We start from the raw sequence: 27,743 nt of genomic DNA on the forward strand, positions 1-27,743 counted from the left end.
GAAATGTCTGGCCGAAGCGACCGGCCACCACGAAACACTATTACAGCGCATATATACACGGCACGCCGACGGTCAACTGCTGCAGTTTTTCTACAGTTCACTGTATTTTGTCGTTGCGTGTGACGTTTCATATGCTTATCTTATTCTTTCGCGCTGTACCAAAGGAAATCGCAATCCCCCCCCCCCCTTTTTTTTTTCTTGCACTGCACACCAAATGCAAAGAATAAGTGGTCCACTTGTGTATTTGAGACGACTTGTCGTTTAATGTGACCCACCCCCTGGGACTCGCAAGAAAAACGAAAAATAAAATTTTCTGCTACAGATTCTGCTGCGACGCGCATTTTTCAAAGTTCATCACGTGACGTTCTGGTCTGACGTAACACAGCGGCGGCATTTCCTGCGCGGCCGGCGCGCTGAGTTTCGATATCGCGAATATCGCCTTGGTCGGGGCCTTGGATTTCGATGAACACTATCTCAAATTACGCATTTTTTTTTGGAGGGGGGGGGATTTCTAAAATAAATGGGTATGTCGTAAATTGTCACACGTCCTACAACTTTTTCATATAAACAACTGCCCTCAAGTTACTAATTAAAATGTTTATTAACGAGTTCTTGTCAGTTAATCATTTCGACACAACTTCAGGCGCGGCAGAGTATTTTCGCCTCGACTTTTAGAGTTCGTGTGCGAAGACGACAGGCTCCTGCGGACTGTCATAGCGTTTTTATAAGAAAATCTATTGTCTTGACTAAAAAAAGCATCCTGTATGATCATACTACATCCAATACGGATAGTGTGTAGCAGAAAATTCGAGGGCTTTTATTCTTGAACGACAGTAAAAACGAACCTATGACGCAGGTTTTTGCTAAAACCACGTTCTTCCAGTCTGGTTGGCCACCATGAGTGCTTTATTTATTTATTTTTTCTAATGGTAAATACGAAATATAGGAAATACGTAGAAATACACTTGCAGAGACGGCGGCTGCTGATGGTTATCGCAGTATCTTACAGAGGATGTTAGTAGCCGACAGAGGCCAGAATGGCTTCTTCGGAAGAGCTCTTGATAGTTGGCGGTCGTAGTGAAATCAGTGCTAAAGTTTTGATCATAGGTGGTGGTGTTGCTGGGCTGACAGCTGCGAATCGTCTTTGCGCGCATGGATTTAGAAATATCACGATCCTGGAAGCCAGAGACAGACCAGGCGGTCGAACGTTTTCAAAACCTTTCGGTGAGCCTTGTACTCTAGATATAGTTGATCGTATTTTAAAAATGTAGGTTCCAGGCAAAATCTATAGAAGAGGGCGTACGGGAGTGCTTGCTGCATGCAGCTTGAAAAATATTGGCGGTGTGATCTCTCGCTACACGAGCTTGTGACACGCCCTCTCATAGTATGTCAACTGCGTACAGGCGCCTATTACTGCAAAATAACCTTGGCAGACGTGATATCTGCGAAACTGTGCTGTGTCGTTGATAAAATATCCTATTCGTTTTCCAGTGCACGAGCATAATGCTTCAGATATATGTTGTACTCCCTCGCACTTTATTTGACTCATTAACAGTTAGCTTACAATTTTATGTGCTTCCGCGACTTGATAGAGTGATTTGTCTTTCATATTTGTTCTTGTGAAAGGCCTATGTTTATTTTGTACATTGGTCGTATATGCTAATTATTATTATGTTTCCTTGCTGTTGTATAGGGGATAGCTATATCGAATGTGGTGCCCAGTGGATTCATGGACAGGATGGAAATGCAGTTTTCCAAGTCGCAAACGAAAATGGTTTGGTGGATCACGACTGTCCATACTATCTGGAGCAGTTCTATGTTTGGCCTCAGCTGACCGAAGAGCAATCCAGTGTGGCCACAGAAGTCAGTTCCCATGTTTTAGAAGCACTGGACAGATGCCAGAAGATGTCAACAAATGGCAGTCGGGATGATATGCCGGGTGTCTTTCAGAAGTCACTTGGTCACTTCTTGCGTCACAGTCTCCTTGACTACATCAACAAAAACAGTTTGGGCAGTGACAAGGTTCCACTTGTTGAGGCATGCTACGACTGGGCAGTACGGCTTCAGCAAGAAATTCAGGGATGCAGCTCCCTCACAGATGTCTCTGCTCAGTTTTTTGGGCAATACCGTGAATGTGATGGGAACATTGTGACTGAGCTGAAGCACGGATATGGAAAGTTTGTGGATGTTATTTTGCAAGGCTTTCCTTCTGAGTGGCTACAGCTTAACAAATGTGTGACTAGTGTGACCACCTCTGTAGCACCCCTTTCGCCAAACACCTGCATTATGAATGAGAGGCCACAGAGTCACCTGAAGACGTCTTTTGCAGCTGTTCCTTTAGGTAGCAACAAGCCGGTGATCACTGTGAAATGTGAAGATGGCTCAGTTTACAAGGCAGACCACGTAATAGTCACTCTGCCACTGGGCTGCCTCAAAGCACATGCTACACATATGTTTGAGCCACCACTGCCTGAGAAGAAAATGCTGGCCATTAGGTCACTAGGATTTGGTGCTGTTGACAAAGTATTCCTCAAGTACAGTGTGCCTTTCTGGAAGGCTGGTGATGTGTTCCAAGTACTGTGGCTCGATGGTTTCAACCACTGTGGGAACAAAGTGGAAGGGGATGTAAGCCTGCTTTTCACTTCTTTGACTGTGCCATTTTGTAAATGCGTATTGTGTTTATGTTGTCCATTTCTCTTCTGTTGTGTCTGTGTTTGCATGCCTTATTTTCTTCTACAATGAATCTCTACCAAGTAGGTCAATGTTCTGTCATTTTAAGCAAATTTGCTACTTTTTATAGTGTCCATAGAAACTTAGGCCAGAGTGGTTGTAGCGTTATCAGGCCAACACAATGACTTCCTAACAGCTTGGAATAGTTAAAGAGTGCCTTGAATGCTTCTTCACTGGAATCCCAAGGCACTTTCTATAGCATGCTAGCTTATGTTGTGACTGTACATGCTGTCCCATTTGTGTATGACAAAATTTGATGTATATGTTGCATAATGAACTGTATTGTGCAAAAGTAACAAACCTTCTTTGTATTTTTTAAAACTTCATGGGACATCACTTGCTCACTATTTATCCCTCTCTAAAGGCAGAGTGATACATCTGAAGAACACTCTCAAGTATAACTAGTGATGGCATCTGTACTAGAATTGCTGATATGTACTAGAATTGCAGTAAAAACTAAAATTTGTGGGGTGGGGGGTTACCTGCATTTGCAAATCTTGGTAAAAATTGGAGCATTGCCTTTTATATTATAAATGACCCTCTCAAATGTGTGTTATCACAACGTTTGTCTAGAGCAGGCTAGTGATATACAAAAGGTCAAAGTAGTTGACACCTGGCAGGATATATTGGAATTTTGGCGAAGCCCTTGTTTCTTATTTGTAAATGGCTGTGGATGCATCAGCACACAATTATTTCATCTTCATTACACAGCTTGTTCATTACAACACAAGATTGCTTTCTTGCTTGGAACAGCATGCAAATGCTGTGCTGCTATGGACAGGTATGCTAGAGGTTGTACACAGCTGTGTGAAGGCCACTTCACCTGCTTATGTAGATCTCTAAGAAAAGTTTCCTGGTTTTTAAGAGCAATGAAAAAATAAATATTTAACAAAAATGCATGAACATGACTACATACCTGTTAAATTTCCTGCCGAAAATGGAGGATTTTATTCTGCCATTTGCATGTACATTTTCATTTCATGCATTTCTGAATTTGTTTCAGGACATGTCCTCATGGGTAACACACAGCCAGCTGAATACTTCTTGGTTCAGATATATTGGACGATTCAATGCTGTACGTAACCATCAAGATCTGCTGTGTGCGTGGATAACTGGGGAAGGAGCCAAGTATATGGAAACACTAAGTGATGACGATGTCCGCATTGGTTGCCACAACGTCCTTGTCCAGGTTCTTGGAAAAAAGGACCTGCCTTTACCATGCGAGGTAGAGCGGTATGTAACACTGTATTTGCAGTGACTATAGTGAATAACTTGTATCCATGCACAACAGGGCGTCCTTAAAGGCGTACTGACACAAATTTCACGGCCGAGATAGCCTGCGGGATCGATTCTCATGAACGTGTATATCATCTGCAAAATATCAACAGCGAATATAGCTTTGAAGGTATTTTAAATGAATTTTGAAGTTGAGCGATCGACATGAGCGATCAACACCCTCGCACTATTGACACCCTCAAAGGTGACCCTCGGTGACCCCCCTACTTCCCTCACCTGACCACGCTGCAACAAGTTATGATGACGTCATAGCCATCATTTTATTTGCCGCATTCGCTCCAGCAGCCTACTTCTCAGCGGCTGCTTGTGAACCGCGCGGAAGTGTGTTGCAGTTCTGTGTGCTGACGTGATCGAGCGCTGCACACGCTAAGTGGTGATAATTGCACCTGGAGACTTCTCGTTTTTGAAACTGAAACTGACACTGGTCGGTAATGAGGAGCCTGTAATTAATTATCTGTCACGCGCAGCAGCAAGCGATGTGCCATGTTATGACTAACAGGCCCCCAGCAACACACTGCAGCAGAAAAAACGTGAGGCCAAAATTTTTGTGTCAGTACCCCTTTAAAACTTTCGTGTATGATACCACCATATGGCATGTTACAGACTTGTAAAGTCCTTCTTCCCAGATGTTACTGTGTGTTTAGAATGCTCACAGGGGTGCAATTAAATTAATTATTATTATTATGGATCGTAATCATTGCTGCAGTCATCATCATCAATTGCTATCTCAAAATCGCAAAATTATACACCTCCCACCTTGAAAAACTTACATTCACGCCTGTTTCTTTCGAAACTGTACACTGGTAACATCGGTGTTTGCTGAACATTGTTTTGATAACACCTTAACAACTTGTAAGATTCAACAGAGTGAAGGCCTTTGCAAAATGTAATGGCAAATATGAAAAATTTAAAAGAAAAGAAAGAGAACTTGTGTTGTTGAAAGCAATGTAAAAAACAAAGGTTAAGGTATGCTTAACAACATTTCTTAATTTTGTTGCAAAGCTATAGCTTTAGGTTGAGGGGATGCTTTAAAAAATATTTGTTTATGGTCTGTACACTTCACATTTGAAAATCTTTATTGATTCTAAATTTGTTTGCATTCTAGATTACGCTAGGTGAGGTGGGACTGGGGTTTCTTTTCAAGGAGGGGTCTGACTTTGAGATGATGACTGCGTGGATGCTTGTGATCAGTAATCATAAATATAAGTTCAAGTGAGAAGCCCACTCTCACATGCATTCTACAAGCATTAAACAGGCATGCTGGAAGGATTCGCTACATATCAGCATTTTAGTGGTGGTGGGGGCAGCGAGACGCACTGTGTCTGCCTTTCCCCCTTATTTACATGTGGCTGTTTCTCCTCATTGATCATTAAACCTTTCTTGTCTCCTCATAGCAAAAGAGCAGTTACAAGTGGGAAGGACTTTTGTCACATGCCTATGCTGGCATTGTGCAAAAAAATTTAAAGAAGGATGGGCAGGGGTCAGGTCATCTGGACATCCCCCATGGATCTGCACATGATCTAGATGTCATTAAGTTAAAGAATTAGGACTCACTTTTCAGTGTTGACACATGCATTAAGTGCTTAAACACTGACTGACATAGCTTAATGTTTTCATTGCATAGGAGCCACTGACAAACATTTCATTCAGCTTGTTTCCACTCAGTCATTCAATTTATTTGTTCTTTATGGCAAAACAGTTGCATGCTGTGAAAGGGGCCAAGGAGAAACATCATTACTTGACAGCATGAGATCCTTGGTCCCTTTTTTGGCATTTACAGCAACATATTAACAGTGCCATCAATGAACAAAACAGTCAAACAGGTGGATATTCACAAATAATGTTTGGTACCACTTTCATGCCACCTGTCACACAGCTCATAAGTTCAACTTCCATTCATGTTTATCATAATTGGGGCATGTCATGGTCAAGGTGTGGCAATCTAAGTAGTGTGTTATTGTTGGAAATTTGGATGTGTTACAGGCTTCAGATTCTCCGGTTGCACCTCATAAGCATCCTCCAGTGAACTGTTTGCAGTATTGGCTTTTAAAAAGGTGGTGGGGGGAGAACTTTCACACACTTTTGGCCATGACCAATCCCTCCTGCCTCTTGCAATGCTATGCAACCATTGGAGCTCCTGCTTATTCAGTGCAGGAAGATTAGCTGTGGCAGCTTGTGCAGTTCCACCATCTCATTAGAGTTACTTAAAAAGATGAATGTTAGTTGCATAACAAATCATTTTGTGATTATTTACCTAATAAAACTAGAATAGCTTTTTTCTTCTTAATTAAAAACTAGTGGACATGGGGGATTGCCGGAATTGTAGTCAGGCAGTGCTCGAGCTTGTCCATTTAGTGGGTACCTTCTACCCTTACTGCGCATGAATTACAGTAAATATGCCGTATTGTCATGTCGGTAGCGCTTCTGAGCATATATAATAGCCTACTGTCAATGCTTGGGGGAACAACCTGTCACTAACTGTTGGGGTTTCTTTGATTAAATACTTTGTCAGTGTTTGTTGAACGAAAGGTCAATGACTGCGAGGCCTTTTGTGTCTAGATTTAGTTCGAGGGCAAAGCTCATAGTGGCACTTCTCCCACTGTACTTCTTTTCCAGGAGCAAATGGCACTCTGATCCTTATGCAAGGGGTTCTTACTCGTACATCTCAGTGGCTTGTGATACAACAGGTGCTTTGCCTCGAGACTTGGCTGACCCAATATGTGAGCCTGTGGTGCACTGTGGAACAGAAGTTACGGTATGTACTTCTGAAAGCTGGTTTAGGCAAGTAACTGTGGTGATATATTTGCATTTAATTGTGAGTATAATAGAACTCATATATCGGAAATTGTACTAATTTAGCCAAATGAACAGTGGTCTTTTAATGCCCTTTATATTGCCACGTGCATTTCTTATTATCACTTTTGCTCTATTCGGTTTTCGCCCACAAAAGCTGTCAGCAACGTTCAGCGCAAACCGATCCTCATTGTTCAAGAAGCTTCGCGATTATTGTAGATCATTTTGTTAAGATTGCGCACAAGACGCAAACACTTGAGCTTATTCTAGAGATTGCGCAACAACCAGCGATACCACTGGAAAGTTCGATAGCGCCTGTATAAAAGCCGACGCGCTTGACCGCTTGTCAGTTTTTCGACGGCCGACACTCTGTTCGTCAGTGTACAGAGTGTATTCCTGTAGTTTGACTTTTCTTTTCCCGGCCACAAGCTCGGCCAAATAAAGGAGTTTCATCTTAGACACGCCGGCTGCTTCCTTCGTCGACGTCACAACCCCATGACATCTGGTGGAGGTGCTGGGTATGACCAGCTTCTCCACAATGGTAGCAGAGTGGGTGGTGGTCAGTCACGTGTCAAACACACACACACACACGCATGCACGCACGCACGCACGTCAAGCCTTAGTGTTGCTTTCAGTACAGTTCTCAGGTCACTTATGCCAGTGAAAACCTGCAAGGGCTGCATTGTAGCTGTTTATCTTGTCAACACATAGCTTGTTTTTAGACTTCGTGCACATGAAAAAAGTGTATCTACTCTTTGTCCTCATCATTAAACCATTATTCTCTCTTCTACTGCTGCTGAATATGAGGTCATGGGCTTGATTCTGTGCACCATGGTCACATACAACCTTACACTATCGTGTCTCTAGTGGGCAGCTTCAAAGCTTGAAACCTCATAGTTAAAAAGTTCTCGCCCTCTTTTCCCTCCATTCTTCTTCTGCAATGTAATTGGATATAGGGATATGCCTCGTACAACTTGTAATGCAGATTCTGTATGCACATACATATTATTCAATTACTATCATGGTAGAATTAGTTGAAAACAAAACAATGAATAACAGAAAACAAAATCTTTCTGTCTTTACACTTAGTTTCTTAAAATTGCATGATCCTGGTTTAACTATGTGCTGAAAAATTCTAGACCCAGAACTAAGTGTTTGTTAATGAATTGCATGATAGTTAGGTACAGTAGCTATTGTGGAAAGGGGAATGTGCCTCTCTTTGTATCGTATGTCCAAGCAAACTACATCCTCCACCTAAACTGTGAAACCCCTCAGCATCTGTTTTGTCACAATCTTGCATGTTCTGTCTCCTAAGTTGCATGCACTTTCATACAGCTTGAACAGCTTATTATATATTAGTTCATACTATATTTGTAAAAAATGATTTAAAACAAACCGAGAAAAACTTATGGCTCAAGGTAAATATGCATGAGACAAATATAATGCTCAATAGCTTGGTGAGAGGACAAGAGTTCGTGATTAGCAACCAGCCCCTAGAATTTGTGCAAGAGTATGTATTTCTATGTCAATTACTAACAGGGGAGCCTACTTTTGCTCAGGAAATTCACTCAAGAGTAAGGATGGGCTCTACCACATATGTTAAACATTCCCTAATCATGAGCAGCAACTTAGCACTGTTGCTAGAGCGAAAAGTGTAGAATCATATTTTATGTAAACACAAATACACAGACATAGAACACATCCTTTGGAAGTGCACACACACTACAAAGCCCTTCGATCATAAAAACCCGTACGTCCTTGAAGCACCTTGGGGCGACACTCTGGCTAGCTCAGAATTAGAAGACCAAGTTTGGGCCATCCAGCAGGCCCAGGAAACAGTGGAAAGGCTAAACCTTGCCGCGAGCATCCGGGTAGCCTAGGCCAGGTCGTCAATCTGCAGGTTCTGAATAAAGTTTTGTTCAGGCCAGTCCAGTATTTTACGAGTACTGACACATGGTGCAGAAATTTGGAGTGTAGCAAACAAACTTGAGATAAAGTTAGGAAACACGCAGCATGTGATGGAATGGGAAATAAAATGTGTAACAATAGGGGTCAGAGAACGAATCGGGATTGCCGACATCCTAGTTCACATGAAGAGAAAAAAATGGACCTGGGCAGGCCACATAATGCATAGGACAGATAACCATTGATCTATCAGAGCAACAGAATGGGTACTAAGGGATGGGAAACGCAGCTGAGGACAGCAGAGAGTTAGGTGAGGTGAGGAAATTAAGAAATTCACGAGCATAAAATGGAATCAGCTTGCTCAGGACAGGGTAAATTGGAGATCATTGGGAGAAGTCTTTGTTCTGCAGTGGGCTTAGAAGTGGCTGGTGATGATGGTGATAAATTTCACACTACTACACATATAAACAGTACCGAATTAAAAATTATGTGCTATATTAAGTTTCCAACTGTAACTGGTCCACAGCATATACTTTCAAGCAAAGCAATGTTTGAGCCATGCTTAGGTAAGATGTATCTATAATGTAACATAAGACAACGTCTTAATTAAGTTTAATCACCTTGTTGAATGTAGTATTGGGCGCGAGGACATACCGTGGCGCCGCCATGCAGAGGCATCCCTGTGACGTGCAAGGTTGGATTGCTCCACCAGCCCTCTCCCGCTCAGCCCGCAGCCGCTTTCGCGTCTGCTTTTTTATTATTATTGTTGTACTTCACTTTGATGAAGATAGTAAAGTACTGCTGCGGCTTCGCCACTGACTGTACAAAATGCTAAATAACTGCTCAGAAAAAAATGTTGCGTTCCCCATAATGCCTTAAGCAGCACCCTGACTGCCGGCGCGTCTGCTTTTTTATTATTATTGTTGTACTTCACTTTGATGAAGATAGTAAAGTACTGCTGCGGCTTCGCCACTGACTGTACAAAATGCTAAATAACTGCTCAGAAAAAAATGTTGCGTTCCCCATAACGCCTTAAGCAGCACCCTGACTGCCAGCGTCGTCTGCTATGGCCGCCGATATGGAAACCAGGGGGGTGAGCGCGCTGCTTTTGTAAAAGGTAATGAATCATTGTGCGTCGAATGGGCTTTAGCGCGTGCTTGCTGCAAAGAAACATTTTTGCTGCAAGAAATACGTGCAATTGTGCAACTTCATTCATTGTAGGTTTGCATATAAAAACGGACCGCGTTTGACACGACAAGCATGGGCAAATTTACATTCCTGTCTAGTACACATAGCCCTATGAAGCACGACGAAAGCAGTTTCTTCGATTTGGGCCAAGCAATCCAGCACGCTTAGAGATTCGTGCAGCTGCAACCTTTCTCATCCTTTCAACAACCGTACTCCATTACATTGCAGGCCAATGGGCCTTGGCTGGGACGAAAGAACAATTCGTATCACCCCGAAATTTGTATGAGCCGTGATCGTATCACCGAGGTTTCACTGTAGCTCTTACAGCGAGAGAGAACTTGAATTCATATTTTAAAAGCACATACTTGCAGGACAATAATGAAGTGGAAAATGCACTGACATACGAACTCTGCCAAAATATGACGTTGCCTACGTCATATTTTAAAACATATATAACTGGACTGTTTGCGCATTCATTTTTCACTGTGAAGGAGGTTCTCGTGTGGGAGCCGGAACGTCTTGCTTTTATGTGAATATTCATGGTCGGTGTCCATTTTAACATCATAGGCTTGAAATAACAATAAAAAAGACAGGTGACAGCGGCATCATGCTCGTGAAAGGCAGGGTAGCAGTAAAAGTGAAAGCTCACGCGTGGCCCCTTCGCATACATAGTGCACTGGGGCACGGAGCAGAAAAGTACCATGCCGCCGATAACTTTTACTGCCTTTTTCTGGATTGTGTACTCTCTGGGGGTCCACACACAAGAAGTGAGAGCAAAACAGTGCTGTTCAAAAGCGAAAACGCCATGAAATTTCAGTTAAGAACAATGCATTCAGTTGTCCGCTTCCCTTCACCAGAGCGAGGCGAGGTCACGTGATCCAACCCTGCACGTCACAGCGATTGCAGCTCTCGCATCTCCAGTGGTGGGCCTCGTGCCCAATATGCTCCATCAAAAGAGTCCGGTTAAATATTTATGATAGCTTAGTGGCTGTGGCATATTACTGTTTAGAACACGGTTGTGGGTTCACTCTTGACTGTGGGTTCACAGTAGAGAGTGAGGGCTCTTGTGGGTTCACTCTTGAGCCACATTTTAATGAAGGCGGGACGTAGAAACACTTCTTAACTGCACTTTGAGTGCATGTTGACCCTTTACCTCTGGTGATGAGTTAACTGCTGATGACGAGGCAACGTGGATGAATTCAGTGAAATGGTTTGGCCAAATATGTGCTGATAGCTGAGACGATTGTACGGATGAGATGTGCGAGGCAGGCAAGTGAGCCGCAGGGTAGATGGGTGCATGCTGTTAAGTGGTTAAGACACTTGAGGTGGCCATAATTAATCAAAGCACTCTGCTACATCATCCGTCAAGGCCCCCTGTATTGCTTTGAAACTTTAGAAAATTAGTCATTCAAGTTAGTACATGAAATCTTGTTGTTTTCAGTATCCAGTGTTATTCTTTGCTGGTGAGGCAACACATCCCCACTTCTACTCAACTGTACATGGTGCCTATGAGTCTGGCATCAGAGAGGCAGATCGTCTTGCAGACTTCTACTTGTGAGTATATTTGCTTCTGTATCTGCATACATAGCATTTTCACTGGTATGGGCGTGCCTTCCACAAACATATTGCATGGTGTGTGGCCCTGCATATAGTTACTGTAGTTTGTAGACCACCAGAGTTCTGCAGAACATATTACTGTGGCTGGTTTGTACGAAGAGGTAAATTTTACATGTGACCTCCTTTAATTTGGGTGTCTGGTTGATTTCCATAGTATTTTTCTTCTGGGAAAATCCACTTCTTTCTTACAGAGAATGTACAGTCTGCCTTAGAAACAACTCATGCCATAGACGCAGGGCCCTCCTTCTGTTAGAGAAACCTGTTATTATCTTCACTTGTTCATAAGAGCAGCCTCTGCTGAATTTGTGCTGTACCCAGCTTATTCCATAATATCAATACTTTTGTTTTTAAAAAAAGAAAAGGAGGCTGAACATGCTTCTTTTTGGTGGAAGGAGAGGGGAGCGGGGCAAAGCGGTAAGCAGCTTCAAGAAAGCACACTGTGAAAAGCTTTGTGTAAATTGTGAAGAAAAGGCACTTGTGTTACATTGAAATAATTTTTCATGAAATATAAAAAAGATCAGCTACCGACAGATGATTTGATCTTTAAATGGTCCCTCACCAGGTCTAGCCATATCAGACAAAAATTTGGAGGCATAAAGGAACCAGGACAAGAAAAGACTGGACTGGTGCCATCCCGTCTTTTCTTGTCCTGTTCCTTTGTGCCTTCAAATTTTTGCCACACCATGCACCAACTGGCCCCAAGAACCCGTTTCAAATCCAGCCATATCAAGCTGACAAGTGCAGTGCTTACTTTCCATGCTCACGATTGTGCCAAGAGTTACCGTACATGCTATGCACTGCGGCAAGAGCTCAAATTTCAAACTGAATGTTGTTTTCCCTTCTTCTTGTGGGCACCGCACTCCAAGATGGAGGGGTGACGTCCGACATTGAGTGCATCTACGTAGGTGTTGGTGCTGCACCGCGCAGCTGCAGAGGATACATAGTGCGCGGCATAAACCTCACAGAAAGAAAGAAGGTGCATCATGCACACACATCGTGACGTGCTGATGCATGTGCATCACGTGATCCTCCGGCTTCGATACGGGAGAACACAGGGAAGGAATTTGGCTGGCGAAAGCTAGACAGGCCAAGTAGCAAGGGTGTGAAGCTCGCCTCCTCACATCATGATCTCGCGCTGCTTCAAAATATTTTTTATTCATAGTCAAGAGTTCAACAAAAGTTTGTCTGGTCAGGCATTGGATGAGATCAAATACGGTCACATACCAAGTCTGATTAAATTATTTGACGTTTCAAAACCGCATATGGGTTCTCTGTTCATTTTTTATCCCGGCTTGTAATGAACTGATCTGAAAAATTCTTGTGGTAAAATGCTCTATTTGGCATGTAACAACTTTCAGTGCATAAGTATTGTTGCTAGAGCCTATCTATTCCAGGGCAAACTGAGCACCCTGTTTATGTTCCTAAAATGCAAATGCTGTTAGACATCATTTGTATTGCAGGCGCAAGGTAGAGTGCTGCATGGGCCTGGAGCTAACCTAAAGCCCAGGCCTTGCCTGGCCATGTACAGTGTTTTTTTTGATGGGCCCAGGCCCGTTCACTAGTAAGTCTGGCTGTTGAGCACATGCTGGTACTCTGCATAAATTCAAGGCAGTCTTTGCAGAGATCAAGTCACAGTTTGGAGAAGGTGGCTGATAATTACCTTCGCAAACAAAGTAAGAAATTGTTCTAATTCTGTTTTGTTTATTTTCTTCATAGAAAAGTTAAAATTTGTTTGTTTCCACAAAAACAGATATTTTTTTGCTGAAGAAAAAGTACACCAAAAGCCATTCTTGATACCGTCTGACTGTTACCACTTTTGCAGTTGCACATTTTATCGCTCTCTGTACAAATACTTTAGTGCAGTTGCATCATTTTACTGCTTTGCAGTTATTGCACCACATTGACAATGGCTTTATGCTGTACTCGGATTTCTTTGACCCTAGCTGCATTTGCAATGTTCTTTATGAGCCTAAATTTATACTCGATAAATGCTTTGTTGTGGTTTTGGCAGAGTTGGTATGTCAGTGCATTTTCCACTTCATTATTGTCCTGCAAGTATGTGCTTTTGAAATATGAATTCAAGTTCTCTCTTGCTGTAAGAGCTACAGTGAAACCTCGGTGATACGATCGCGGCTCATACGAATTTCGGGGTGATACGAATTGTTCTTTGGTCCCGGCCAAGGCCCAATTGGCCTGCAATGTAATGGAGTACGGTTGTTTCGAACAGATTTTCACCCCGCGACGTTTGATACAAACGTACGCTACCGCGCAGGTACGAAGAGGTGCTGTCCGCGCTGTCGCGGAAGACGCGCCAAGCACGTGCGGGCGCAGAAGCGCAAGCGCGGGCATGCGCGCCGCGCCGCTAATTGGTCAGAATCACGGTGTAAGAAAAATACTTTTCTTACACAGTAATCAGAAAACCTACAGTGACGCGTCGTAGCCTCCGAGGTTGTGTGCGCGAACCTTAGAGGTCCTAATGCTCCTCCGTGTGCCTTCGCGTTTAGATTACAAGCCATGTCTTCCATGCAAGCAATGACCTCGTGCATCAGACACCGAAAGGTAGACGAAGACCCGAAGAAGACAAGGACGGTCTTGGCGAAGGAGCTAGGCATCACAAAGTCAACAAGCACGACTGTTGGGGACGCACTTGTGCGGGCACTGCCGTAAATCTCTCGAAAAACACCCCTAACACCACCGCGATCAGAAAATAATAATGCAGGACCGCGGTTGTGAAATTTTCTGGCCTTCATCTATCGCGTCAAATCGCTCCTTAAGTCACTTTCGCCGCAGTACTCCGGTGTCATGCGGAAAAGCATACTAAGATTTGGAAGGGGCTACTAGCTGTCGCGGGTCACAACACACCTGGTTCAAAAATTACACACGTGCGCACAGGCCGTATATATAAGAGTGCGGGTATGATTGTTGACGTCTAAAAACTTCACTGGCAATTATTCAGAGCTGTTCGTGACTTTGCTGCGGCTCTGAAGAAGAATAAATGAAAATGTACGCCAACATTCCTTTGTCGCATGCTAAGTTTTCACACTTTCTGGTGATACGAATTTCGGATGATACGAATATTTTTGGTGATCCCGCGAGATTCGTATAACCGAGGTTTTACTTATTTGCAAGAGCCATGTCACTGCCGTTGTGCTCTTACAGTATCCATGTAGATGCACAGCCTGCTTATGTAGGATATCCAAGTCGCGCTAAGTGATCCTCATGCAGAGTATGAGACTGGGCTAGCTGGTGCTTCATTTCGCTCTATGCTGTTTGGAGCAAGAAGCACCACCCTAATGCTCCATTCAGTCTGCTCTGCCGTAGCCAGGGCATTGTTCCGGCTTCCACTACTGGTGTGAGCAGCTGTGTATTTACCACATCATGGTACCGGTACCACTGGAAAGGACAAAAAAGGACGTTAAATCTAGAGCCATTAAACACCGACAGTTTTACCAATTTTCTGTCCCGACTCGTTTCATGCACCACCGAGGTGCAATGCCGGAAACACCATTACCAGTGTTCGTCATCATGGCAACGTTGTTGTATGCCTCATATCTGCTAGGATGCTGTTCATGCTGCACAGCAGCAACTGTCTTGTATGCTGCAACGCACTATCACCTCCATGCATTGTTCAATAAAGTTGTTTCCAAAACAATAAAGTTGTTTCCATCCATGCATTGTTGAGAGCCCTGCCAAAAAACTTGATTGCAAACCAAGGTCTCGTTACTGCTGTCAGTAATTCACTTCTGGGTGTAACTGCTACATTCTCTTATGCAAGTGTAGGCATTCACAACATAAATGTACACAAAGAGCCTTAACTAAATGTCTTGCCCAGAATTTTTAACTCGGCTTTTGCTTCCATTAGCCATTTCATGTCCACTGCACAAATGCTCTGTTGGAAAAAGTTTTTTCATAATGTTTTGTTGCCACTGCCATATTATTTATTCACATATAACTGCCTAAGCAGTGACATTTTAAGGGAATGTAGTGTGCAGCTATTGAGATGCAGTATTCAGAGAGCAGGGCTGTTTTTATGCCACTGGTTGAGCACTGGTGGCACCGAGCTGACACTGTGGGGCAAATAATGAAAGCGAGAGATTTTGTGATGCATTTTGACTGAATGTGCTTTCCAGTGATGATCCAACACTCTTCAATGAAGCAACAAAAAGTGCTGGTCTGGCATGTGGTCTGCGTATCGCATTTCTGTTGCCGAGATCCTCTGGCAGGCCCAGTACAAGCCTGTTTATTGAGTTGCAGTCTCAGGCAGGGCCTGGCCACAGTTATTGGGCTTTGAGCCATGGGCCTGAGTTGGACCAGGACTCCACACAGCAGGCCTGTGCTGGGAAATATGGCTGCCCATGCAGTGCACCATTCAAAGGTAGCACGCTGAATGCAATTTGCTTCAATGGCCCAACTTGCTCGTATCTACACAAAACTGCTCCAAATGGTAACGACTCTTTGTGCTCCACCCTCTTTGTCCTTATTCTGCTTGAAAGCAGATGCATGGTATATGCTTACACAAAGGCTTGTAGTGGTATACCTAATAGTACTGTGACAGAGTGACTTCTAAGAGCATTGGCAATGCTTAAAAGCTGAAAGTTGAGGGCTTCACAATTGTAACTGTTTTTTTTTTATCCTTATCTGTTGCAGCAAAGCTGGAACAGGACAAGAATCATGCTGCATACCAGACGAGGAAGAAAGTCTTCTGGTCAAAGCGGATCCCTTCAATTCTGCAGCATTGAATGCATCATCTGCTGGCTCAAATCCACGCATCATAATTGTGGGAGCTGGTGCTGCTGGTCTCTCTGCTGCATACAAGCTCACCCAGAAGGGCTACACTAATTTTGTTGTCTTGGAGGCTCAGAGGATGGCTGGTGGAAGGATACAATCTTACTACTATGGTGGTAAGGATTGCATGCAGACTCTTTGTTGCTCTTAAAGGGACCGACAACTGATTTTTCTCGACACAGTTTTTTACGGCGCGACAGGAAGCTCACCCTTCGTAGCGTTTGTAGCTGCAGTGGTTTATCCGAAAAGCACGTAGTTATTTTATAAGCAGTATTTTTCGATCTGAAAGGCTCCAAACACGCATGGAGGCTTGCTCCAGCAACGCTGAGAATTGAAAGCGATGCCGCTAGCCCTTGTGAAAGCTGTCGTTGTTCTGCTTTCTCAGGAGTTACTGTAACTATGCTTAACCACCTTTATTTTGAGCTTTCCAACCATTTTTGAAAATAGCAAGCTGTTACAATGAAATGTGTGGCTTTATGCACCTTCCCTTTATTTGTACAGCGTTGTGTGCGCCTGCGCCCGAGGTTGCCTGCGCCTGTGTCATGGATGGCTTGTCCTGGCGCCGTTACTCTCTCGATACACGAGCCAAACCAAGTAATCGAAAACGTAACTGTGCATGTGCACGGCCGCACCGAGTAGCAGTGCGCGTCATTTCTGAGACGAAGTGTAGGTAGCAAAACTATGTCGCTCCAAAATCTTAGCGACCTGGAAGCTGCGTGCACGGTTGCATGAGCACGCTGAAAAGTTGCTCAAGACGCGCTGACGAGCATGGGATCATTACGTCACGCGAAGGCAGCGCCACTTTAATGCATACTACTAACGCAGGCCTATATGTACATTATTATGGAGTAATACCTTTTAATATAAAGAAACAAACAATATTTCAATACTAACAAAAAAAACGGCGACCGCGTACAGCAATCAACGGTTGCGTGGTCGTCTTTATCGGATCATTCATGTTTTTGCCGCCAGAGGCGCCACAGGTCATTTTTCGCGACTTTCAATTAAGAAATAAAAATATAAATCCATCTCTCACGAAAAAAACAGGGTTGGTTTGAGTCAGTGCGACGGACAATCTTTACATCAGTGGAGTCAACTCATTTCATATTCTGGGCAGTTGTCGATCCCTTTAAATTGTTTTAATACTAACCAAAGTACGAGCTAAAAGAAAAAGAGGTCACCCATGCATGAGATAGTTAAATGGTATTCTTCAGGCCACAGGAAAATGTTTAGGTGAGCTTAAAGAGTTTGTATTAAATAGATACAGTCTATCACTGGTGTTCATGTACTCATGGTGTCACCAGAAGCCGTCAGTGACACGACAATACTTAACAGCTACAATCCTTCTTGGCTACAAATCTGAGAAGCTCTTTTCTTTCCTGAGTGAAGTTACAACTCTGACTTGTGGCGTTTTTTTTCTTTTTCATAAAGAGCCAAACGCAGAAACCGAAACTGGGCTAGATTTCATGGGAGCGTAAAGTGCGTCTAAGTATCTTTAACTTCTAAAACAGTTGGAATCAAAATGGGGCAATTTCTGATTGTAACGTGAACTCAAAATGCAGTTTCTAATCAAAAATGAGTCAAATCCTGCATTTGTTTAATCAAACTGAGCCTCGTTCATTAAACCAGCGCTACGTCAACAATCGTGGCCAAAACAACTAACTTGGTCTCATCCAATCTGTTTCATTTGTGTCCTAGTTGCTTTGCTATCGTGTTTACGTTCCACAATTAGTTTTTCTAGGGCGAGTTGGCACTTGCTAAAGGACATGATGTTGTAGGGCAAAGCTCGAATATAAAGAGTAAGAGGCCGACTTTCCTACTTCTTTTTGCTTCTTAGTGTTTCTTTTCGAGTTTAGCACTACAGTATCATGTCCTTCTTTCGCTCCAGGACGGTATATTTGAAATCAAAGACATATGAAATGAAGATATTGGGCACCAATCTATTCCTTGAAGAAGTGATCCAAAACAGCATGGCATAAAACGAGCTCAGAAGAAGAACAGCTGGAGCACTTTTCAAGGCCTTCAATAGATGCCAAGAACAAGAAAACACTGCCAAAAGTGCCTTTTGCCAGGAAGGACCACTCGCTCATGCGACTCGCTCATACGCCCATGCGACGAAGGACAGCACCAATGGATGCACAAGGATGATGTTAATTTTATCGCAAAATATTGCTAAACCATACATTCGAATCATTTTAGACTTCTTTTACAACCTAATTCAAGCCCAAATGAAATGTTACAATCTATAAGAGCCAAATACAAATTTTACTCCTGAGTACCGATGATAGTGGGCTATATAGATTTTAGCCACAATATAGTTTTCAGGTATTTATGGGGCAGGAACACACTGGCAAAATATTGTTCGAGCAGGCCCGACCATATTGTTAGTAGCAAAAAAGTCTGTTTTTCTCAGTTTCAATTAAAGTGCACTTGGCTCTTTTTGAAAAAAAAAAAAGCGCCTCACTTGTTTTGTTCATTGCTGAATAGAAAATGGCCCTCGAATTGCATATGGATAGTTCATACACTAATGTCAGCGCCTTTTTATTAATAGACAGTTTTAGTATAGTGTATTGCAGCAAATGCAAGGAATTAGCATTACTGTTGTGGGCTCCACACTGTGCAAGTGCGGAACATAAATGGTGCTGGAGCTCTCACGTACATATGCTATTTTGGGAATATAGCATTCAATGCCAACGCACGCAGTGGGAGCCTTACGTGAGGCAACGTGGTGGTGCCTATCAGAGTGAGAGCTGCCCACTTCAGATCTTCCGAGTCGTTGGTTGGCACTTTTCAGCTTATGTATTTCCCACTAATGCTCATATTTGCTTTAAATTTGTGTAATGGGGCTTTGGCAGCCACATACTGATGATGAACAGACCCTGCTTTCTCGAAAAGTTCTCATTTAGCAGTGCGAAAGGCTTAGTGAGAGAGTTTGCTCATGTTTGCAATAGCCACATAAAGATGGCGCCACTGCATGTGTCTAGGTTCTTGTTGATTCACCTGTTTAAAAGGGTATGGCCTCAAATCAAGGCGAGATGTGTCATGTTTTCCGCGGCTAGGCAAAGTGAAGTGTGGTTGTATTGATTTGGCTGTCAGTACTTAACGTTTTTACATCTGGATGGTGCCGTATACATTTGCATTACCATTAGCATTTCACTCCCTCTCCTTATTATAAAAGACTAGTTTGTGTCACATAGTGCAGCCATCCTTAACGTTGGTGTTGAGTCGCACACTAATGTAAGCATTTTCCCCACACCTCTATCCCTTTGGCATTTCTGATCTTACTCAAAAGGATCATTATTGCTGCTGCTAAAATACATTAAGTGTGGAATGTCAAATGACATAAATTTTACAAAAGGTTACATAAACTTTGTGTTTTGTGGGAAACTCAGGGTCGAGCTAAAATCATGATTTCTGCCAAAAATACAACTCACTTTTAAATTTGCGTTGTACTTGATTCATCAACTAATAAAAAAAAGCTCTTCACCAAGTATGGTTGCAGTCCTTCACATAGAAAAGAAGAAAATTGATGTTTCACATGGCAGTGGTGCACGCTTGCTGTTGAAATAGCTCATGAACAGTGTTTTCACAATGCAGCTGTAGAGCACGAGAAAAGCTGCATGTGGAATGAATGGCCTCATTCTAGAGCTAGTACTTTTCACATATTATTAGAGGTCTATCGATACCACAGCATAACAAGTGGAAAAAATGCCCTAGAAAAATGGCAAAACTAAAGCAGAAACTCGTTTTGGAGGAAACACACACGCAAAAAAAATGGCACATCTTCAGTCGTGCAGAGTTTGCATTGATGCGCAAATTCATACTGAAAGTTATATTTGTTGATTACTATCGAATTACAGTTAGCGAATACTAGTTGGATTACAATCAGCATGCGGCCCTGGTTGGTGCTGGCAAGCCATCATTGCGCAAGCCTGTCGTCCAGCCTTTAGCAAAGACCTCACAAAAGAGCATGCCTTAGTAAGCCAGAGCTCCCTGCACATTGTTCCAGGATGCAGACGTAAAATGCAAACAAATTATTCAGTACTTTAGTACAGAAGGAGGTGCCTGAAGAGTAAGCTTTTGTCATTGAGAATGGTGGTGGCTTTAGTTAAACGAGGATGAAGACAACATCGACAGAGTTTTCAAGAAGCTGAAGTATAGATGCCTGTAAAGAAGCATGTCGCGCAAGCAACTAAGGCAGGCATCTTCCGAGCACCGATAAACGCTTTTGACAGCTCTAAAACTGGAGGAAATAGAAGAATGCTGGAAGCAATTACTTCTGAGCAATGTCAGCTAGAAAAGAAGGGCCAGACATATGCAGCAAGAGCCTCTAATTTATTGCCATTGCTTGGGAAATAAGCCAGAAAGAAACTGTCTGGTATTAGAGATACTGTAGCAGAGTTCTCTGGAATAATCTGGCCACCTAGGGGTTTTATATGTGCCAGGTCACTGAACAACTGTGGCAGGTCAAAGTAGCATGCTTTAAAATATTCTAATTGATCTTTCTCACTTTGTGACCAAATTCGGCATCCAGAAAAATTATCCTTTCTAAATCATGCTACCAAAATATATCTTCAAGGTAGTTTTAAAGATGAAATACAGCAAATAATAAAGCTATTATTTCTTAAAGGGGTACTGACATCAATTTTCGAAGCTGAGTTTACTCCATCATACAAATCTCCTGTATACAGATACCGCTCTGAGCAAGTGTGAAGCTGAGCAGATGTGCTGATATTTTATTTTGATATTAAAGTCAATTTTTATATGGCACACACGCTGACATTGCAAGCATGACGTCAGACTACAGTGTCAATCCTGGTGACTTAACACGCCTGTGTGGCTAGTTGTGTTGACGTCAGGCACCAAAACATACAAAATGGCCGCTTGTGCGTCACCAATGGAGCCACGCAGCGGAGAGGCTGTGGAAACGTCATGATATCTTGCGTAAGCATGTGACGTCAGGGTACAGTAGGAACCAAAACTTTTAAGAACATGTTGCAATTAATTTTTCAGGGCGCTTTCACGATTACTGGTACATTTTATAGGTTCTTGAGGACTTGGTCTTTCATTTGACGCAGAAAAAAAAAACTGAAAATTTTTGTGTCAGTACCCCTTTAAACCTCTCAGTTGTTTCTCAACTAGGTGAAGAATATCTGATTTCTTAAGTACACTGAAAGGAAATTAATGTTCCTTTTTTCAATGACAAAATTTTAAAAAGTGTGAAATAACAAGCAGCTGTTTTTATTCTGTACTATAGGCCATCCATAAAGTATCTATTTAGAAATAATTTATATGTTAATTATTTTTTAATGATAATAATAATAATAATAATATCTGGGGTTTAACGTCCCAAAACCACGATATGATTATGAGAGACGCCGTAGTGGAGGGCTCCGGAAATTTCGACCACCTGGGGTTCTTTAACGTGCACCTAAATCTAAGTACACGAGCCTCAAACATTTTCGCCTCCATCGAAAATGCAGCCGCCGCGGCCGGGATTCGATCCCGCGACCTTCGGGTCAGCAGTCGAGCGCCATAACCACTAGACCACCGTGGCGGGGCTATTTTTAATGATAGTTATTTTTTTTTTTTGCAACATGCTCACTTCTGCAATGTGATGGCCATAATTTTGTTTAGTTAGCGATAGAGCAATAGAATTTTAAATATGCAGTATTGTAATGGCTTTAAGTTTATTCATCCTTGAAAATTTACTTGGAATAACAGCACATATTTATAAGTTGATGGGTAACATCCCTGCTTTGATTGCTTATTTCTCTCCTGAGCTGCCTTGATTATTCTTACTAATATTGACATTGTTTGCCTTTTCTCACATATAGACAACAGAGTCCTGGAGTTGGGCGCCCAGTGGGTCCACGGTGAGGAGGGAAACCCCCTGTATGGTTATGCATTATCGAAAGACCTGTTGGCCGACCCACGGAGGCACCATTCCCTTGAGGGCCGTGGTATTTTTTGCACAGAGCAAGGAACTCGGTTAGCCCAAGAGTTGGTTGACGAGGTCATCACTGTGCTCAACCAGATTAAGGAGGAACTGGGGGGACGGCGACCTCGGCTTGAAGGAAACCATGAAGTGTTTGTGCTCAATGAGTTGCCCATATCGGTTGGAGAGTACTTGCGTTCACGCTTTCTTGAGCATCTTGAGCAGCAAAGCGATACAGCCGACATGGTCAAGGTCAAGTGGGCCATTTATGACTGGTATTGGCGCTTCGAGGTCATTGATAACTCCTGCTACAGTCTGGATGAGCTCTCATTCAAAAGCTACGAGGAGTTTGAGGAATGTCCTGGCGTTTGGAACATCAACTTACGGCATGGCTTTTCCAGCGTTATAAACAGTCTCTTGGAGCATATTCCTGAAGCCAACGTCCGCTACAACAAGGCTGTCAAGCGAATCTATTGGCACAACAGCGCAGTTCCTTCGTACACAAAAGTGGCTCGTTCCTCAATCAGCAACTCACAAGAGACTGTCTTGGAAAGTATTCCATTTGTAGAATGTGAAGACGGTGAAATTATGTCATGCAGGCATTTGCTCCTAACTATGTCTGCAGGCTACCTGAAACGGCATCTGAATGACATGTTCCAGCCAAAGCTTCCAGAAAAGAAGCGTCAAGCACTGCGAGGCATTGGCTTTGGTACTATAAACAAAATATTTCTCATCTTTGAGCAGCCCTTTTGGGACACAGGAGCTGAAGGTTTTCAGTTAGTGTGGCTCGATGGTGACTCCGAAGACGCAACAAATCCAGATTGGTGGGTTCGGGGTATATCTGGATTTGATCTTGTGTATGAAAATCCCAATGTTCTTGTGGGCTGGATTGGTGGCAAGGCAGCTGAACATATGGAGACATTGAGTGACCAGGAAGTCCTCAGTGCCTGTGTCCATGTCCTGTCCACGTTCCTCGGTCGAGACATTCCTGAACCCGTGTCCATAATCAGGTGAGTGGCACTCATGCTGACTTTAGCTTGTGCTACGTTACCTCTAAATCTTGTTTCAGGTCATACTGGTTCACCAACCCCTACATTTTGGGAAGTTATAGCAACAGACAGCTACCATATGGCACCTCAGACACCCTCCTGGAGACCTTTTATGAACCTCTAATGGCTGATGCCCCACTGCATCGGGTAACCAGAGTAGAGGTACTAAACTGCTGTGTGCTGGTGTCGTACTATATTCACATTATTTATTACAGTGGCCCCTTGTTCTCTTTGCTGGGGAAGCTACTGATAAGGACTTCTACTCAACTGTCCATGGAGCTATGAGGTCGGGGTTCAGAGAAGCGGACCGCTTGATTAACTTCTGGAGGTGCGTTTTCTTGCCGTTTTCATTCTGCTACTACACAGAAGAATGTGTTGCAGTATGTATAAAACATCAACCCCTTGACTAGAGAGAAAGAGAAACAACTTTATTGACACTAAATAAAAACTGTGCTTGGCAATATGAATGTACAAGTATGAATATGTGGTGCAGTTGTGTGGCAGATACAACAGAGATTCCAGCCAGTCTTCATGCTGACGGCAGAATGCTTCATGTCGACTTTTCTGTTAGGGACTTGGAATTAATGTCCAACTCCCACATAAAAAGGCATGTACATGCACTGGCACCCGTGTGTGTATGTGCCTTTTTGTCTTGTGTCCAATTCCTGCTGCTTTGGTTGATCATTTGCAAGTTTTACCTCCTTAAATAAACAATTTCATTGACAAATTTTATTGTGATATAGGTCAAAGTTCAGGTTTTTATTTTTCGTGTATATTTATATGTGCACTTCTGTTTTACAAATGTGCTGTGCTCATGGATTGAAATGCAACATCAAAAGTTTTAGTATAACGGCTGGTATGCACAATCATTTGAGGTAACCGCGTCGTATTGCTACGAATCTGGCTGCTAAAAGTAATGCTGTCTCTGATGCAAGTGTTCCATTTGAAATTAGGCCACTATGACATAACCTCAAGACTGTGGAAACAATGCATTACTTAGCCGTAAATTGTCATGTTTCAATCCATGAGCACTGTAAAGGGAAAATGCAGAGTTTAAAAGAGACACTTCTTTAATATATTCACCTTCGAGTTTTCAGTGGCAGTATTTTTTACCTTCATGTGAAAAAAAAGCAATGTATGAACTAAAAAGACAACGAAATGTATTTAAGCCAGGCATGGTCGCTTAACGAACCAGTAGTTTTGTCATGCTTCAGTGCCCACCATTTCGACATGAAGGCATGGCTGCCAAGTACAGGTCACCCTGTGTTCTTTCAAAATGCAGTAAAATAGCATTGCTTTGTGAGGGAAAAGTGTCATAGCTTTACCACTGCAAATACAAAAGCTACACCTATAAATTCATCATTGCAAATATTAATTGTATTTCATCTCTTCTCCCAGTAGAAAACGAGATGACATCATCCTTGAATCATCAGCACAGCCAAGACTCTGAGGGACAACCACTGAAGGCACATCATTTCTTACTTCCTCTGACAATCATGCTGTGGCGGAATCAAGAAACACCAGCAACATTAGTTAATGATGTGGCCAGCTGTATTACCATTTCCTTATGAAGTTGCACTGCATATGCCCTTCTGCAGTGACACACTGTCTTAGCTGAATGTATAGCACAACTACAGAATTTATTGGAACTTGGGGCTAATCCTAGTCTTATACGTCACATTGCAGCTGGCTGTGGAGCATCGTGCCAAGTGCTGTCCACAGCATAGCATTGCAACACCTTCGTATCCGACATCTGGGTAGGTAGTGGGTGGAACAGCAATTGGTGCTGTGTATAGAGGAATGTTTTAATGCAGGAGAAGCTTGTTTTCTGTTACGCTGTAGTCTCGTTGGGTCTGCTTTTGTGGCTCCAGCTTTGAAGTGCCAAGGTCAGCACAAATAAATGCAGCTGCTTTACAAAGCGTATGCCCTGTAGCACTAGTCTAACTTTGTCAGGGCACTTGGTACTGTGCTAGTCCTTTTTTTTTTATAGCCGCCTCTTAATGTAATCCTCAGGCTGTAAAGGCAGCATTGTAACATAGCCAAATTTAGCGCTTCATTGCTGTTCGAAGCAGAAGTTTTATGAAATTCTAGGAAGTCGTATGTGTAGAATCTTACTGCCTCTTGAGTTTTAGCCCGTTACATTGTAGTTCCTGGGGGCTGTGCAATTTTGTTAACACAATACACATAGTGTGCCTATGGCAGATGCTTGATGCACGTGCCTGTAGTTGAGCTCACTTAGAGCAGGAAGCAAGAAGCAAATTTGGATCTTCACTCTGACCAACTTCATATACCCAATTATATGCCTCTGCAACTTCAGGGTGCTGAAGTATACACTTTGTCATTGTTCTGAAGCATTCTGAATGCAATATTCATCATGTGCCAAGAAATACACCATAGAAATAGTGCTGTTGCACATTCCTATCTACAATAAAGTTTATTTCTATTCAACTTTGCAGTGTTTCATGTCATGAGCCAAGAGAAATATTGGTCAGCCTTATTAACACCAGATGCTCCAACAGGTACCCATACTTTACCGTGGAGGAAAAGCTCGCGAGTGCCTGAAGTATCCCATAAAACAAGCTACACTACAGATACTGCTGGTGTTTTTTTGTTTTTGTTTGTCATGCTATCTGGCTTACATGTCCAACAACTTGCCTATATGCAATATTTAGTGAACAGAAAGCTTTGAGTGTGTTTAACATTGATGACTCGGGTTTTTTACAGTAGTCATGCCATTTAGTGAAATATTTAGGATTTTCCTCGAGAAAGCAGCACAATTTATATGCACAACCGTACTGACCTGCCAACCTTACTATATGCAATATGCCAAAAATTTTTGGTTAATTATCAGGATCGTAATTAAAGGTTTGCAGACAACAGCAGCACCTACCGAATTTGTGAAATAATTGCATAACATCAGGCAACATATTTCCATTATACATTGGTTCTGTAACTTGAGCACTGCTGCTGGAGAGGTCAAACTGCTAATTGATGGGTTTAAAAAAACCATGGGAATATGGCTCATGAATACACTTATTCTTTTGAGATTATTTCTGCCTTGAATTAGGTGCAAATGAAATATCCTATAATTATTGGTGTCTAATGGTGCATTTTATGGCAAAATTTTAACAAGATTGCGTCAAGGAGCTTGCATCGCAGAAAATCTGGTGTCGGCGGCAGCGTTACCTGTGAGCGAAAATCCTGATGGATGCAGAGAATATAAACAGGTCAATGAATGCCCTGATTGACGCCATATTTGTCGGGACAGCTCCAGCAAACAAAGTGAAGCAACCAAGCTGAAAAGAAAATCGGGAAGGGGGAATATGGGTTCCGAGGTTTAACCCAGGCCTTCCGAATGCGAGACTAGCATGCTTCCCAAACAGCCAGACGGCTCGGTCAGTGAGCGAGCGTGCTCTCCAGCGCTTCCTGACCATACGCTGACGTCGCAGCTCGTAGCGGCCTCCGCGAGTGGTGGAAACCATGCATTTGTGTGTGTTATGGCAAGATGGCGTCACTCTCCCATGGTTTCGCTTTAAGGAGCCTGTCACAGAAAATCAGTTGTCGGCGGCGGCGACACTCTCATGTTCTACTCTTAAGGGCTAAGCATCAGCATCCTCCAATTTAAGTCGGCTGGTGCGATGATGAGACTCCCCAATTTACCACAGCGGTGGTGGAGTGGTAGAGTGCTGGCTTCCAATGCAGGAGGTACTGGGTTTAATTTCCAGTGCCAGTGGTTTTTCTACAGGGGAAGGAGGTACTTTGACTGGTGCTTGGTGTACGGCGCTCTGTCTTGAAATGTGGCCTCTCCTTTCCTCGCTCTTTTTTCACTCCCATGCGTCTACTCTTCCACGATGCTGTTGCGCCATGCTCACTTTTACGGCAAAAACTGTTACGAGATCACAACAGCATGGTAGAGTGATTGTCCGCTGCCATCAGTGTCCGTAACCGCTATCGTGCAAAATGAGAAAAAAAATATCCAGGATCAAGCGGAATTTGATCAAACCCAGGCCTTCTGCGTGGCAGTCAAGTACTATACCACAGAGCCACGCCGGTGCTTGGAACTCCCTTGCAAAAAGACCCTATACAGGCTTCATGTTAGGCAAGGAATTACGTTAACAGATTTAATATGGTGTGGTAGAAGACTAAAATAACAACCAGGCATCACACAATGCGAATTTCATAACGAGTGGGTGGTTTAAAGCTTCCTACCCATTATGAATAGCTCAGCCAGAATTCTTTGCCGCCTTCAACCACAGCATCAACAAAGTGCACATAATGCCTTACAGTTGTGTAGCAGGTACCTTACTTCCCTGCAGAATGATGAATAATGGCATAGTGGACATTTCCCTACTTCCCAAAATTATGAATTATGGTGTAGTGGGTACCTTGCAATTATAGTTATAGTAGTCGACCCAGGAGAGTTTACAACAGGCTCTAGAAAG

The 27,743-nt window shown here is 42.9% G+C and overlaps 1 protein-coding gene across 2 annotated transcripts; it reads left to right on the top strand.

Moving 5' to 3' along the window:
* Positions 1–926: 926 nt before the first annotated feature.
* Positions 927–25,749, top strand: LOC119379224 (uncharacterized). 2 transcript variants are annotated; one of them, XM_037648454.2, is made up of 10 exons: positions 927–1,224; positions 1,694–2,625; positions 3,734–3,963; positions 6,643–6,781; positions 11,354–11,466; positions 16,177–16,430; positions 22,152–23,262; positions 23,322–23,463; positions 23,517–23,629; positions 24,700–25,749. In XM_037648454.2, exons 1-10 carry the CDS (start codon positions 1,038–1,040, stop codon positions 24,749–24,751), a joined length of 3,273 nt encoding a protein of 1,090 aa, XP_037504382.1. In that variant the 5' UTR covers positions 927–1,037; the 3' UTR covers positions 24,752–25,749. The 2 variants fall into 2 exon arrangements, with proteins under 2 accessions (XP_037504382.1, XP_037504383.1); XM_037648455.2 differs by having other exon boundaries at positions 928–1,224; positions 24,703–25,749.
* Positions 25,750–27,743: the final 1,994 nt, after the last annotated feature.

The sequence above is a fragment of the Rhipicephalus sanguineus genome, chromosome 1 (assembly GCF_013339695.2).
Source record: "Rhipicephalus sanguineus isolate Rsan-2018 chromosome 1, BIME_Rsan_1.4, whole genome shotgun sequence".
Classification (NCBI taxonomy): domain Eukaryota; kingdom Metazoa; phylum Arthropoda; class Arachnida; order Ixodida; family Ixodidae; genus Rhipicephalus; species Rhipicephalus sanguineus.